This window comes from Marmota marmota, unplaced genomic scaffold, assembly GCF_001458135.2.
Source record: "Marmota marmota marmota unplaced genomic scaffold, marMar, whole genome shotgun sequence".
NCBI classification, from domain to species: domain Eukaryota; kingdom Metazoa; phylum Chordata; class Mammalia; order Rodentia; family Sciuridae; genus Marmota; species Marmota marmota.
The window spans coordinates 12,644,562-12,660,196 of NW_026000108.1; the positions used below are offsets into that span (position 1 = coordinate 12,644,562).

At 33.6% G+C, this 15,635-nt stretch overlaps 1 protein-coding gene across 8 annotated transcripts in view; it reads right to left on the reverse strand.

The window, feature by feature from the left end:
• The window catches only part of Lcorl (ligand dependent nuclear receptor corepressor like), a 123,396-nt gene that overhangs the window by 12,347 nt on the left and 95,414 nt on the right, over positions 1 to 15,635 (reverse strand). For 4 of the 8 annotated variants that reach the window (XM_048784252.1, XM_048784250.1, XM_048784254.1 and 1 more), the window contains 2 exons: positions 10,802 to 15,603; positions 4,284 to 4,310 (listed from right to left, as the gene is read on the reverse strand). The exons of 1 other annotated variant lie outside the window; for it this stretch is intronic. In XM_048784252.1, the coding sequence (XP_048640209.1) occupies positions 4,285 to 4,310; positions 10,802 to 15,603 (4,828 nt within the window). In that variant the 3' untranslated portion in view covers position 4,284. The remainder of the gene's footprint in view (positions 1 to 4,283; positions 4,311 to 10,801; positions 15,604 to 15,635) is intronic. 3 more of the 8 variants (XR_007341033.1, XM_048784256.1, XM_048784251.1) reach the window with 2 other exon arrangements.

The following is a 15,635-nucleotide window of genomic DNA, read 5'->3' on the forward strand; positions in this document are numbered from 1 at the left end:
AATTATTTCTGAACAGGTTAACAGCATTCAAAACATTTTAAAGCATCACAAAAAATGCAGCCTGCAACAAGGTAAATTCACAAAATCTGGTGTCCCATCCAAAATTACCAGGCATGGAAAAAAATAGGAAAATATGACCCACAATGAGAAAAATCAATAAATAGGAACAGATAAAGAAATAACACACTAATTATAAAATTATGAAATTAGCACATGTGAATGCTAATGTAGGTATTTTAAATATACTCCATAAGTTCAAGAAATTAAAAAAAAACACATAACAAGATGAAGAAAAGTGTTAGAGGTACAAAGAAAACTAACTGAACTTCTGCAGGTGACAAATATAATTTATAAACACTATACTGGTTGGGATTAATAACAGATTAGCAGTATTCAAGAAATTGTCTATGACCTTGAAAATATGGAAACAGTGCTACCCAAAATGAAACAAAGAGAAAAGAAGTAAACAAACATGAGCAGAATATCAATGACTTGTGGGATAAAATATATGTGATTTAAATCACAGAAGGAGCCAGAAACATATTTGAGCAAATAATGGCTAAAAGGGTCCAAGAGTGAAGAAAACCGAAAGATGTTCAACAAACCCCAGGCAGAGAAAGAATTGAGGCAGCCATGCTACGTATGATCCTTTATAATCCAAACTTTGACCAGTGATGAGGAAAAGAGAAAAGATACATCACAGACAGGATCAAAAATAAGAATGATGGCAGACTTAACTTTAGAAACTATAAACTAGAAGACATCTTTAAAGTACTAAAAGAAAAACATGGTCCAATCTGAAATAATTCATATTCATGGAAAATATTTTTGAATGAGAAAAATGAAATGAAGACTTTCAGACATATAAGGGCAAAGCTAAGTGAATTAATCTTCAGCAGGCCAGCACTACTGGAAATGCTCAAGGAAGTTCTCCAGATAGAAGAAAATGATTTCAGATGGGAATCTGGAATAAAGAGCACCAGGAATGGTAAATTTGTGTAAAAAAAATTTATTTTCCATTAGAGTGGCAGTGTTGAGGTGCAGAAACCTCATGCAAGCATCAGAGCCCAGTGGGAGGTTAATTGTGTCACTGGGGCCAATGCCCCAGGGGTGAAAGGATTAATCTAATTCTCAAAGGAAATCAGAGTTAGTTCTCACAAGAGTTGTTAGAAAGTAAACTTACTCCACATGAGTGCTCTCTTCCACAGTCATTTCCCTTTCTGCTTCTGTGCCATGTTGTGATCTAGCCACAAGGGACATTTATCAAAGGCTGAAAAGGTGGGATTGAACAATGTTGACTTTCAGCCTCCAGGACTGGGTTAAATAAACCTGCTTTGTTTATAAACAACCCGGCCAAAAAAATTTTATTGTAGTACAGAAATGAGACTAATATCCACTTCTTCAGGTGAAAACACTAACAACATACTGTAGGGTATATAAAATTTACAGGAGAAAAATATAAGACAACAAGAGCGTATAGGCTTGGAAGAAGGAAATGCAAATATATGGTTGTGAGACTCTTAGGCTATCCATGAAATGGCATAATGTCATTTGAAGGTGAACTCTGGTAAGCTAATGATATGTGTAACAGTGTAAACCATTTTTTTTTTAAAAGAAAACAAATTTTTAAAGAGCAAAAGAGATTAGGTGTAATAATAGAATATACTCTGATCCAAAAGAAGTCAGGAAGAGAAAAAGTGATTAGGACAAACAGAAAATGGAGACAGGGCTGATTTAAACCCAACCACATGAACAGCCACATAAAACATAAATGGTCTATTAAAAGGCAGGGATTATCAGGTTGAATAAAAGTGCAAGCCTGCCTAAAATAATCCTCCTTTAAATATAAATACACAAAATGGTTAAGAATAAAGATATACCACAATGACACTAGTAAAAAATTAGCTGCAATGACTACATGGTGTCAGATAAAACAGATTTCACAGAAGGAACTTTTCTAGAAACAAAGAGGTTCATTTCATAATGAAAAAGGAATGAATTCATCAAAAGTATCTAAGAAGTCTCAATGTGTATGAACTTAATTATAGAGCTTCAAATTACATGAAACCAAATTTGAGAGAACTGAACGGATCAAGATCCACAGTCCAAGCTGCATATTTTGACAACCATCTCAAAAACAGAAGTAAAACGAAACTTGATAAGGGCAAAAAAGACTGGAACAACACCATCTTCCAACTTGCTTCACTGACATTTACATAACACTCCATTCTGCAGCTTCAGCCTATATGCACAACATTTTCAAGAACACACAGAACATTTATTATTAGGATTTGGATAGATTCTGAGGCATAAAATGAATGTTAATCAATTAAGAAAGTAAATCCAAACAAAGTATTTTAAAACCATAACAGAATTAGAAATCAGTAACACAGGATGTCTGGAAAATGCTCAAATTTTGGAAACTAAACAACACTCTCAATAATTTGTAAGTTATAAAAATCACAAGAGAAATTAGAAAACATTTTGAATTTAACGAAAATGAAAACATAGCAAAGCAAAATTGTGTAATACAGCTAAAGTATGTTCAGAGAGAAATTTATAACACTGTACTCATATTAGTAAAGAATTAATCTTCTTCCTATCACTACAACCAACACTCTACACTCTACACCACTGATTCTCAAAGTGTGGTCCCTGGACCAACAGAATAAACATCACTTGGGCCCTACCCATAGCTACTGAATCAAACTTTGTTAGTGAAGCCCAACTACCTCTTTTTGAACAAGCTCTCCTGGTGATTCTGATGCATACTAAAGTTTGTGAACCACTTTCTAAAATAGAACCATCCTCATCTGAGCCACCAAAATGGTCTACACCTCCACTCTTCACAATGCAGTTAGATCTTCAGAAAGAAAGAAGAGTCTGATAATATCATATACTTTCCTTATTCTTTTACTTTTTTTAAAAAATATTTTTTAGTTATAGATGGACACAATACTTTTATTTTATTTATTTATTTTTATGTGGTGATAAGGATCAAACCCAGGACCTCACATGTGCTAGGTGAACACTCTACCATTGAGCAGCAACCCCAGCCCTCTACTCTCTTCTTTAAGAGCAATGAGAAGCCACTGAAAGTATATAAACTTCTTAGCATTGTTTACAAGGACATGCACAACCTATTCCTTTACTTCCTCCCCAGTCCTCACTGTACTGAACAGTACTCTTCTCTCCAATCTAGGCACACCGTTCATGTCTTAGCCCTTTAACCTGTCAAGAAACCCACACATAAGCACTTTTTCACACAAAATCCCCCTTTGTGGAAGACCATTCCTATCCTCCTGGTTCTCTACCACTTGATCTAGTTAATTCTTATTCACCCTCCACAGCTGCGCTTCACCAGCATTTCCTTAGGGCAGTCTTCCCTCACTCCTGTAACTTAACAATGCTCAGCTATTATACTAACATACAAATCATTTACTAATTACTACTAATTACATCCTAATTACTAATTTATTATACCACTTATTAATTGAGAATTTAATAGATTTATGAAATCATTTACTCAATGTCTGTCTCTCCAAATAAATGTAAACCAGGAGGGCAGGAACTACACATTGTTTTGTGGCCCAGGATTCCCCATGTGTCTAGCATACTGTCTGACACAGTATGCTACACATCTTTGAATGAATACATTAATAGAGTAAATAGAAAAGACTTTTAAAATTTAGCTTTCTATGTTTGTTATAACACAGAAACAAAGAAGGAAACAAATGAATTTCCAGGTGGCCTACAACAAAAAAAGCCTAGGTTCACCTTAAAAGAAAACAAACACCAGAAAAGTGAAAAATGGTAAGGTGAAACCATTAACACACCTACTCTGCTCTTTTTAAAAATAATTAATCTATAGGTGAATTTACTAGGCTTAATATTATGATAACTACAGAATTCTCAGCCCCACAATGATGAAAACTGTCTATTGCCCACAAAAAAATGAGGGGAAGAAATGGTGATCTGAACTACAGATTTTGAATTCTTGAGAGGAGAAACAGAGAAGAACACACCTACAGTACCAACTGCTGCAGAAGTTGAGGATCTCCTGAGCCTATGAGTTCAAGACTGTGTCTCAATAAATGAGAGAGAGAGAGAGAGAGAGAGAGAGAGAGAGAGAGAGAGAGAGAATATAGAATTAAGAATTAAAGGGGGAGAAAGGAAGAAGACTTGGATGTTGAAGCAGGTGGGAAGCAATGAAATCAATCTCTTTCTAATAGGTGATAGGTGATAGCTGCTGGCTAAGGTAGAAGAGCGACCCTTGAACTTACCTCAGATATAGAAAGCAGATCTGGAGGCTGCAGGGAGAGAATAAAGATTTACAAAATAGAATAAATCTGGCCCTCATAGCTCCCCTGGTACCACTCTGCTGGATAAAGATAGATACTGTCCCCAAGAAACAAAACACAACAACTAATATGGCAAATAATTGTCTTGTGCTGGGAAAGGGAGTAGATGGGGTATTGGGGATGAACAGGATAGAATAATCTTAATGTATTTTTAAAGACAATATGTAACTCATTTTTTTCTAGCCATATCATATCAAAATTGTACTGATATAAACCCGAGTTAGCAGTTTTCTTATGCAATGTGTCGGGTACTAAATATTTTAGATTTTGTGAACTTTAGGTCTCTGTTGGAACTTCACAATTCAGAGTTTTAGCACAAGTAGAGCAACAGTTTTATTAGTACTCTAATAAAACTTTTTTGTAAAAGAAACAAAAAACAGGCCATGGACTAGACCACTTAATTTAGAAAATTAAATCTATGTTAGAAAATAGTTCTATACTCTGTAATCACTACTAGTATGGTGAATCAACCAGATTACCTTTCTTCAAGTTGTACTAATTACGTTAGCAAAGCAAAACCAACTTGAAATGTTTAGAGTGGTTCTTACATTTCTCTAATATCTAACTCAATGTCTGGTAAATCAAAAGAAAAAGTATTCACTGATTGTTGAATAAACTGAATGGTTTCCTATGAAAGATATGGGATATTTAGTAAAACAGGATACCTTGAAAACATGGTAATGTTGACAAAGCAATGGAATACAAAATGTTCAAGAAATTTCCTTAAAACCCCATCAAGACAAAGATGATCAAAGTAGCTGTTTTATATTTTAATGGCATTATGGCAAAAGTTACAAACTTTTCAAAGCCTACAACTCTCCTGAGGAAATTATAATAGAGAAAAATTCAATTGCAAACAGAATGGATTTTAATTAAAATACCTAATTAGAATACTTGAAACAAAAAAGTTTTAATAGTTTTATTTATGACACTGACACTTTTATATGAAGCCCACATAAAAGATATGTTGATGAATTAATTTTATATTCAAATATCTTCATTTATTGAGTTAAGACTATGGCTACATATTTGAGGAGATACCAATCGATCTTATGTTTCTCTAAATTCACAGTCAGCTATTTTCTCATGGTTTATACTACAGACAGTAAGACCTTCTAAACTCTCAGCTATCACAGCTCTCCCTCTCTTAAAATGAAAAAAATTTAATAAGGAAAAATAAAACAATGATCAGAATCTGATCATTCCTTTGAATGCAGAATATTAATTTATGTACAAAAGGACCAAATCCAGTATATAAATCAATTTATATTTTGATAGTCATCTATATTCTTTCTGGAAGTATAATGATAAAAACAGAGAAACTTAGCAGGAAATTATATATAGCAGCGTTTCCAGTTGCTTCCCCAACTGCTCTATGGCATACAAAAAGTTGTGATACATAAAAAAAAGTTTGGGAAATACAAACTAACATGCTAACAGGGCACTGGAAATCAGTAAGAAATGGATCTTATCCCATCTTGAACTGCTATACACAAAGCATCTTGGGGAGCTAGTGTCCCCTAAAATCCATCTTTGGGATTTTTGTGAAGTAAACTAGATGAAGGTGACTTGAATCATCTAGAAATATTTTTCTATCAAAATTAGAGTATCATTTACTCTGTGCTTCATAATTTCTTCTATTAAATAACAATTATGATGTTGAATAACAGTACAGGAAGAAACTCCAAATTTTATACAATAATGTCTTTAAGAATATTTTGTCCAATAGGTTGTTTGTATCATACAAATTTAAAGGAACATTTGTGTTCAATTTTCAGTAAATGTGGTAAAATGTTCATAAGCAGGACTGGAGAAGGATATATGGTCATTCTTGAGTTTGGGTATTTGGAGTATGGTGCTTAATGCCCATCAGTTATATACCCGTGTGAAAACCAAATTATGAATGGAAAAATGGATATTCAGTCTTTCTGAGGGCAGAATACAAAAGGAGAAGCTGACAAACTGAACAATTTTTTCCTAATCATCTTAGAATCTAATTCAAAGTAGCAATTAAATTCTGAATATTTATAAGAAAACGTAGCATTTTACATGAGCACTTTTAGTTTATTGCAATTTCAAGTCCATGTTGGGTTATTTAGTCTTAAAGATTTTCTCATGGGTGTCCAAAATCAGTTTATTTACTTCCAAATACTTACCAATTAGAAAAAGGCACATGTTTACTTGAGTGACTTAAAAGATACTGATACTAAAAAAGGTCTTTGTTATTATTTTCAATAATCATGTTTAATTTTAGGTCAGTATCACATCAAAAATGTGAAACTGACTCACTCCTCCTATTTCTGTCCTCTATCCCCAAATCTGTATTTTGTGCTACTATTAGAAAAGATAATCTAGAACCCAATTCTGATCATGTAGCTCCTCACTATTCAAGGAATGAAGGTTATATCCTTGACTTGATCTCTTTGTCCTTCTGTTATACCCACATGGCAAACCCAACTATTCTTATACCTACAGGACCTCCCACTAGGGTCCAAGTTTATATCCTTGCAGCTGAGATAAAACCCACACAGCCATACAATGCTGTATTTCTCAAGAGAGTTTATTTCAAACTCTATCCATATTTCCCAACACCCAATTCTCCCATACTTACTATTACAGCACCTCTAAAGTCCTAGCAGATGAACTCTAATATCTCAGTATTCTATTAATTACTGATTTGCATCCCTACATATCATTCCCATTATTCTCTCAAGAGACAAGTGAACCTTCTGGCCAAGACTAATCTCTAGCAATGCCCCAAGTCCTCTCCCTGGTAATCAACTTGGTGGTGTCTCTTCTTTCCTACTGCTTGCCATCACATTTTTGAATAGTCAACCTTTCCCCATTGGCTTTTTCCCAGTGACCCCCTAAACATTTTTTTTTAAACCCACCTTCAACACCATCTTACTCCAGTAACCTTTCTATCTCCTCTCCATTTGTAGGCATTTATTTTTTTTTGTGCTAATTTTCTTAATTTCCTCTTTCTCCATTTAATTATGAAGCTCTGAATTAGACTTTGGGGTTCTGCTAAATCAACTAAGCTAATCCCTTGATTCAGTGAAACTGCTTCAGTCTCATCTCAACAACTCACATTCCCTTCTTAAAACATTTCCCTTTAACTCTCTCTAGGATTTCCTCCTTTACTTAACTATTCTCCTCAGTCTCCTTTCGCATACATCTTTTTTTCTTCCCTTCACACTTGGAGCTCTGAGATCCTAGGTTCTTTTAATATTACACTCAGTAATGTCTTCTAATGATGTAACTTAAATTTTTCTGACTCCAGATTTTCCAGCTTAGCTCAGGCCTCTTTCCTAACCCACAACACCTGCTTCCCAAATGTCATTTCTTGGATATTGCACTAGATACTTCAAATCTCTTATGTCTAAAACTGAATCCTCTGAGGGTTCTCTTATATCTATCTCACTTAATGTTGATCTCCCCAGATGATCAAGATAAGAACCTAGATGCTATCCTTTATTTCTCTACTCTGTAAAACATTCTATTTTACTTCACAGATCTTTCTCAAATTTATTCTTTTCCATTACTCCTACTATTAGGGATTCAAACATTTTTTTTTCATTAACTAATGTTAACCTCAAAATTTGGAACATGTTTCCCTCAGTAGCTTTTTCTTTTATCATTCCCCATTCTCAAACTCAACCAATCCATGATTCCTATTTTATATCTCAGCTCTGATAAATCACTCAATTCTCCAAAAAGCCTGCTCTCTTGTATCACCTAAATTTTCCACAAGCAGCTTACTCTGCCTGAAAACCTCCTTCTACCAGCTTTTAATATTTGGGCATCCTTTGTTTCCACTTATGTGATAACGTATAAATCTTTGCATTCAGTTTTCCTTACATGTTCCTACAGTTCACCTCTCTCTGGACATGACACCCATCCTCCTACTGGGACTGGCTATTCATTTTTCTCTCCCCCATGAGACAGTAAGCTCCAGAAGAACAAAAATCATGACTAACCATTGTATTCCCTTAAAATATGCAATATCCTGCTTAAAGACATGAAGTACACTCTACTTATTGGATAAATAAATATTCTGGGTCTTGTTTTCTCACTTAGGGAAAATTCCAAACCTTCCATAGTGACTGAAAGTGTATTGCAGGCATTCATTAAATATTTGTTAAACTAAGAATAGGATGGAATTTCATTTTTCTTTCTCCTCTTCATGTCTATGCTTGATAAAGAGCAGTACAAACGTGGTAAAATAGAAATCTAAAAACTCCTATGTATTAAACTATATCTGAACAGTTAATAAAAATGTATAAAATAAGACATTCATGGTAGAAACAAAACTTTTCACCAACAGAAATATTTCAAAATTCATTATATACATTATCCTAGGAAATTTTCCAGAAAAGTCCCATTGTTAAAATTTTATCTATTAAGTTTTCATTTGCTATTATTCTACAAAGAAGAAAATCACACATAAAACTAATAATGATCTTTAGTGTCATTCCCAAAAGGTCAAAAAGAAGTATGGAATACCAACAATAATGAGAAAAAAAATAATATTATAAGAAAACACTTAAAACTCAGAAAGATATAACGAATATTGCCATAAATACAACCTTATAAAAATAATGTTCTTGTTGATTAAAAAAAGAATGTTAAAAAATAAAAAAGGAAAGTTATCAGTAAAAGATAAATAAAACTTTAAGCAGAACAGGAATTAGTAATAGTAATTTTTAAAATAAGATGAAAAACAATTTTTTTAAATACCCAAAAAGAACTCTGAAATTAATTTCAAAAAGTCATAATTAGACAGCTTCCATCTTACTTTTTTAGGATGGGATCATATTTAGTGGGGTAAAAATCAGATTAAAATGAATTTTATATATAATAATTAGGAAGATACAATGCTTAAGAGGCTGAAAGGATAAAATACGGTTCTGTTGTAAAGTGAATTAAAGTAAATTACCTTTGGTAAACTATAACAGCATGAAATGAGGATGATATAGAACATTAAAATGAAACTTTACACTTTATTCTTCATAAAAATACACATATTTTTAGGTGAATTATAAGCTTCTTCCAAAACTCACCAATCAGGTTTTTTCCCTGACATTGTATTTTCTATAATGTCATTTTTAGTTACTTTGAGGATAAGAAACAAAGATCATTCTCTCAATTTTGATTTATTTTTCCTAATGGAGATCTTATTTTGACTATCTTTGACATTTTAATCACTGTATGTTAAATATTTGAAATTTTAATCAATACATACTAGATATTACTGAAAAAGGTATTTTAAAGTTACTCAGTTAAATAAATGAATTTTTAGGCCCATAAAAATCATTAACCTATTAAAGAATTTAATTCTTCTTTTAATAATTTTAATATAAGACCCATACTACTTATTTTAGCTTTTAAAAAAGTTTTAAGTAGGTAATCAGAAAAAAAGCCACCAATACTTCCTCAACCCCCAAAACATACCCCTAAAATATACAATGTAAAGTATTCTTAAATTTCCAAATGTAGCCTGGAATTCTTTCATGGCAAAGAAGTCATCAGTAAGGATTCACATACTTCTAAATATCTTGCATTGTCCAGCACTTATTAATAAGCAGAGATGAAAATGGTCATATTGGCAACTAATGTCCCTATCATATTTGTGCTAGGTTCCAAAGATGCCCTGAAGCACCAATATCAGGTCAGTATAACTGAATAAGGAATATATTACTTGTTCAAGTGATTGTTTGTATTCTCAATGTAGCATGAATCCTAACATGCATATGACTCTTCTTCTCTTACTAGGCTGTGGAAAGAACTTCTCATCTTTCTATTAGTGAAAATGAGCTCAATGTCTGAGGTGAAAATAAATATTCAACAAGTTTGCTAATTTATGGAAAAATATTGTTCCTATATTTTAAAAACAAGCAGTCTTAAATAAAGTAAGTTCCAAAACAGTACCAAATGGCATAACAACTTGATGGTGAATTGGAGACTGGTAGCCTAGGATTACAATACATTATAATCAACGAGAGTTTTTACTTTATCCTGCAAGATCTAATAGCTGTTATTTATTGAGAATATATATATTAACATACAATGTAGCAAATTTTTAGTTATATGGTCATATTAATCTGGCAAACTGCTTTGATTTTATATTAGATCAAATGCAAAAGTAGACAATATAACTTTTCTACTAATAATATATTGTAAAGAAGCTTCTATGTCTCTACTAAATATATCTGTATGTGCTTGAAATCCCAGGTATATCATTAATGGGGGAAATGCATTGAAACATTTGGCAGCACCTAACTTCATGAGTTTCATACTAGGTGCCAAGAAATTAGGTTGTCCAAGTATTTTAGAAACAAATTAGAATGGAATCTGCTGTTTCTTTTCTACCTGCTAATTTCACACTTTACTCAAGGCACCTAAAATGAAACTTTAAAATTAAGGAGAGAAAAACTTACCTAGTTGGGATTTTGAAAAATAGTTTGCCATTTGTCCACTGTTGTAAGACTGTCGTTTATGTCTTTTTGTTGACAACTCTGTGGTCTTCCATGGTGGTCTTTTTCTTTTGTTCAATTTGCTAAGAACTTGAGAACTATCAGAAGGATTCTTGTCAAAATTAACACATTTACTTAACTTACTGTTGCCAAGTTGGTCAGCAAATTTATCAGGTAAGGGACTATTTGCTTTAGTATTTTCTATTTCTTTAGCTTGCTTTTTAAAAGAATTTTGCCTAGCAGAATGGGATCTTAAAGTACAGCGCTTTGATTCATCTACATGTGTCAGATGTTTACTTCCACTGTCAACAGATTCAGGAGAGTAAATGATTGTATTTAGCTTAAAAGTATTTCTGTGTTCAAGATAATTGATCTTCCTCAAAAATATTCTACAATCTTTCAAGGTTTTTGACCTCCAATTATTTGGACATACATTTCCTAGTCTCTTTTCAAAATCTCTTTGGCTGCAGTTTGTTCCATTCTCCTTTGCTTCTGACTGAAATTTATTCTCTAAACTAGCATGTGTTTTGAAGTCAGGCATTGCCACCTTCTCTTGCAAAAAGTCATCCCTGATCTCAGGTGGCAAAATACACTGATTACCTACTGCGCTTTTTCCACGGAGTGGGATGTCAGCATTTGTTCCCCCCTCAGTCTTATTTAAAAACTGGTTCTGGCAGAAAAATCTTAAGTTCCTCCTTTTAGACTTCCAATCAACTGTTCCAAGATTGTGCAGCTTTCCCTCTCTTCTCCACCTTTCATGGTGCAACCTCTTAAACTCAGTCCTTTTAAATCTAGCTAGTGTTAAATTACTTTTCACATTTAAGAGTGGAGAACTAACCATCTTATGCAGTATATGCAACTTCCCTGATTTTGAAGGAGAAGAGAGTGCAAATTTTTTAAAGTGCTTTCTAAAGGGGTTGGTATTAAAATCACAATATTTGGCCCCTAATTTAATTCCCTTGGTATTTATTACTTCCAAAGGATTCCGAGCATTTGCTTTTCTAACTAGTGAAAGAGACTGTGTTTCTGTTGACTGCATAAACCAGGTACACAGTTCATTCAAATCATACTTTTTCTGAAAAAGCATTTTTACAGGTGAAACTTCAAGTTCTAAAAGACAAGTCTCCAATGGCTTGGCTACTTTGAAATTATTGTTTTCAATGTATTCTTTCTTTTTATGAGCAAAACTTTCAGCTTCATCTCCACTTACTTGCACCCAAGCATTTGTTATTTGCTCAAATCTATTGTTTAATTCCTCTAATAAGGAATCGCTTGAAGTAGAAGTAGCCCACCACCTGAGCAAAGAGTTTGATGAAATTATAGGGTCCAAGGATACTTCAGAAATGGGCATTAATTTGTTATCTTCCAAACATTGTTTTGCTTTCTTTGCATGTCTAGTTCCTGGGTTATCTTTGGAACTTATTTTTATCCTTGACTGTGCATGTTTTTTCTTCTGATTTTTGCCTTTCTGCATATGGGGTTTATATGATTTATGAAGCAGAGCATTTCTATAAATAAGTGAGCTAGAAGATGCTAATGAATGCAAGAAATGCAGAGATGGTTTTCTGTTCCTAATAGAATGTCTCAAAGGTAGAGTAGCAACCATACTTTTGGATCCATTTTTAAATATGTCAGCTTCAGTGTGCCTTGTTTTATCCATATTATTGCATTCTTGCTCATGCATTTCTTCAGGCAGAGATTTTTCTAATATATTCTCCTGTTGTAAAGGAGGTAAGCAGCTGCTAATACTTACTTCTCTTTCCTGAGGTGAAACTCTATTAATAGTCACAGATATGCCAGAGATTTTAACTTTTGCAGGTCTACCAGGTTTCCTAATTATTGCCAAAGGTTTCTGATTTGGTCGAATAATGTTCTTAGGAGGCTGAGGTACCACACACTTGTTCTTGACAGGTCTAACATGCTCAAAGCCAGACCCCAAGGCCTCTCCTTGAGCAGTCAAACTTGATACAGCACTTACTCTTTTACTCAAGTCAATTTCATGTTCTCTAGTATTTCTGAGACTGTTATATTCAGTGGGAAAATCATCAACATTATTGTTTAATGACATAATATTGCTGTTTACACTTCCTTCAGAAACATGCCTTTTAGTTCTTCTTGACCTTCCATAAATAACAGTTACAGTAATACTCTTTTTATAAATACCCTCTTTTACTTCTGATATGAGAGATTCTGGGCTCTTCCTCTCAGCACTAAAGGATTCATTTTGGCAAATGGTGATGTCTGTTTGATCAGTTTTAGGTTTTGGCGGTCTTCCAATTGGTCGTTTAATCTGTTTCACAACTTGGGGACCTATTTTTTTAGGTCTACCTGGTTTTCTTTTAAAAGACGAATCAACAGCACTGCTTGAATTTCCCTTAGATTCTTCTTGTGGCTTATCCCTATTCAGATCATCTGTAAACACTGCAGAAGATTCTGCGGGTTCTTTTACACAATTGCATTTGTTTAGTTCTCTTTGAAGAGTATCAGTATCATGATTAAAATTGTCATTTTCAAACCTAGCATTTGGGATATCCTCATTTGCTTCTGTGTTTTTTCCAATTACGTGATGCGTTACATGTTTCTCGGAAGGAATATCAGCATTTGATTGCGAGGTACCAACTGAGGTCAATGTATATTTGACTCCTTCACTACTTTTAATCTCTGATAAAAACATGAGTTTGATAGGACTAGAATAGTTAGAAAAAGAAGAGCTTTCAATACCTTCACACTTTGTTGGTACATTTTCAAAACCAGAAATCAAACTATCTGTATCTAAAATAGAAGACTTTTTCTGATTATCAAGTCTTTTGTTATTCAAGTCCATTGGAGGTATCTGCGGACTTTGGATAACACTGCTTAATGACACAGCAGATTTTGATAAACCCTGCCCTTGACATGTCATTCTGCTTAAAATAGGAGTCTTCTCTCGCTCAACATTTTGGTCTTTATCATCAATTTCTATCAATTTCTTAGAAACTTTATATCCTTCTGATAACGGCCCATTATTCCAAGACTTTTTGGCCATACTTATCGTATCTTCCAAACGCTCCACAACAACTTGTAAATTCGAATTCATTGCAATCTTGCTTAGATCTATATTCTGTGAGTTTTCAACCTGAATATTTTTCACTGCATCTTTTTTATGTGTGGAATCAGACACTCTTTTGGCCTTAGGGGATTTTTTGAAAACATAATTGTTCGTTACATATATAGAATACCACCCTGGAGGTACAATATTTCGTTTAGTTCTGTTCAAAAGTCCATCACTTCTCAAAGGAGTTTGAGTACTCTCTAATTTTGGATTCTCCTCGTTATTTCTTCCAGCTGAAAATTTCTCCTGTGATTTTCTTATGCTTATTTTCTCTGCTAAAGTTGTTTTATTAAAGTTTTCTGAAATTTCATCAAAAGCCGAGTTAGTTTCTATACTATGAAGAGGTAGTTGCAATGACTGAAGAGTATAATTTGGTGGACATGTTTCTGCATGATTTTTATCTTGAAAGCATTTAGAATTTTGTACAGGCGGCACTTGGCAATGATGCAATTCTTCCCTGTCTGATGAAAATATCTCATCATTGTGCATCAATTTCCTTGAATTTTTTTCATTGTATTTTTTCCTCATAAAATTTCCATCAAGACTAGCAAGTTCTCTTTTGATCTGTAAAGACTGCCTTCTAATGATTGGTGAATCAGGAGAGTTATGCATTGCAAGTAAAGTTTGTTGACGCTTTCGAAATCTTGTCTGAATAATTTTATTTTCTACCTTTTTATCATGTTGACTGAGTAATTCCATAAAACTATAATCACTGGCCTTTGCATTATGCAAGAGAGATGTTATTAAATTTCCCAATTTAAAATCATTATCTGTATTACAATCATTGCTAGATAATTTTACAAGATTTGTAATATCTGTGGTTTCTATTGATTTTAATTTTTCATTAATGCGATCCATTAAATCTTGAAAAATTACAGCAGTTTCACCTTTTTCATAATTTGGAGTACAATTACCACTGGCATCCGAGAATAAAGAATCAGAGTTACTGGATTTTTTAGTTTTATGTATTTTGACTTCATGGTCACCCTTGTTGCTGCTTATTTCTGCTGGTGTTAGAGAGGGAGGCTGGTTAGTACTTGTTTCAAGTTTGTTATTTTCTAAGGCTGAAAGCTCTGAGATGACATCTTTCAGTTTTTCAAACCCTTCAGTCTGCACAGGTGATAACGGTGGGGGTGAGGGACTTCGAGATCTACACACATCTTTAAGATTGACTGAAAGATCACATACTTCCCTTGACAAAAGAGGACCATGAAAGGCTGATTTTGTAGAGTGAATGTTTGGTAACAGTCCAGAACAGCACCTGTGAGAATTGTAAGTATCTGCAATTCCTCTATTCATTACTGTTGTAATGTGTTCAATAGTTACACTTTGGCAAGATAAACAATGTAATTCCTTAATACAGACTGGCAGAGACACCAAACCTGGGCTTTGTCTTTCATTTGGTAAACACCCTCTTTCTGCCAGTCTATATTCACAACTACAGAACAGACCATGTAAATCATCTTCAAATAGAGGCTTTTGAGATTCTGAAGACACAGCACATGATGTATTACAACAGCAAAGAGAAGTAGCATTCTGCTCTTGGACTAGAAATTTCAACATAGCCAAAACTTGTTGCTGGTGATGTATGCACAAAGATTCCAAAACTTTGCTTAATGCTGATTTTCCTTTTTCCATTTTAGTAGCTTCCTCTGATTTTGCATCAACAGTTGAACTAAAAATAAAAATCAAACAAAAAAATGAATT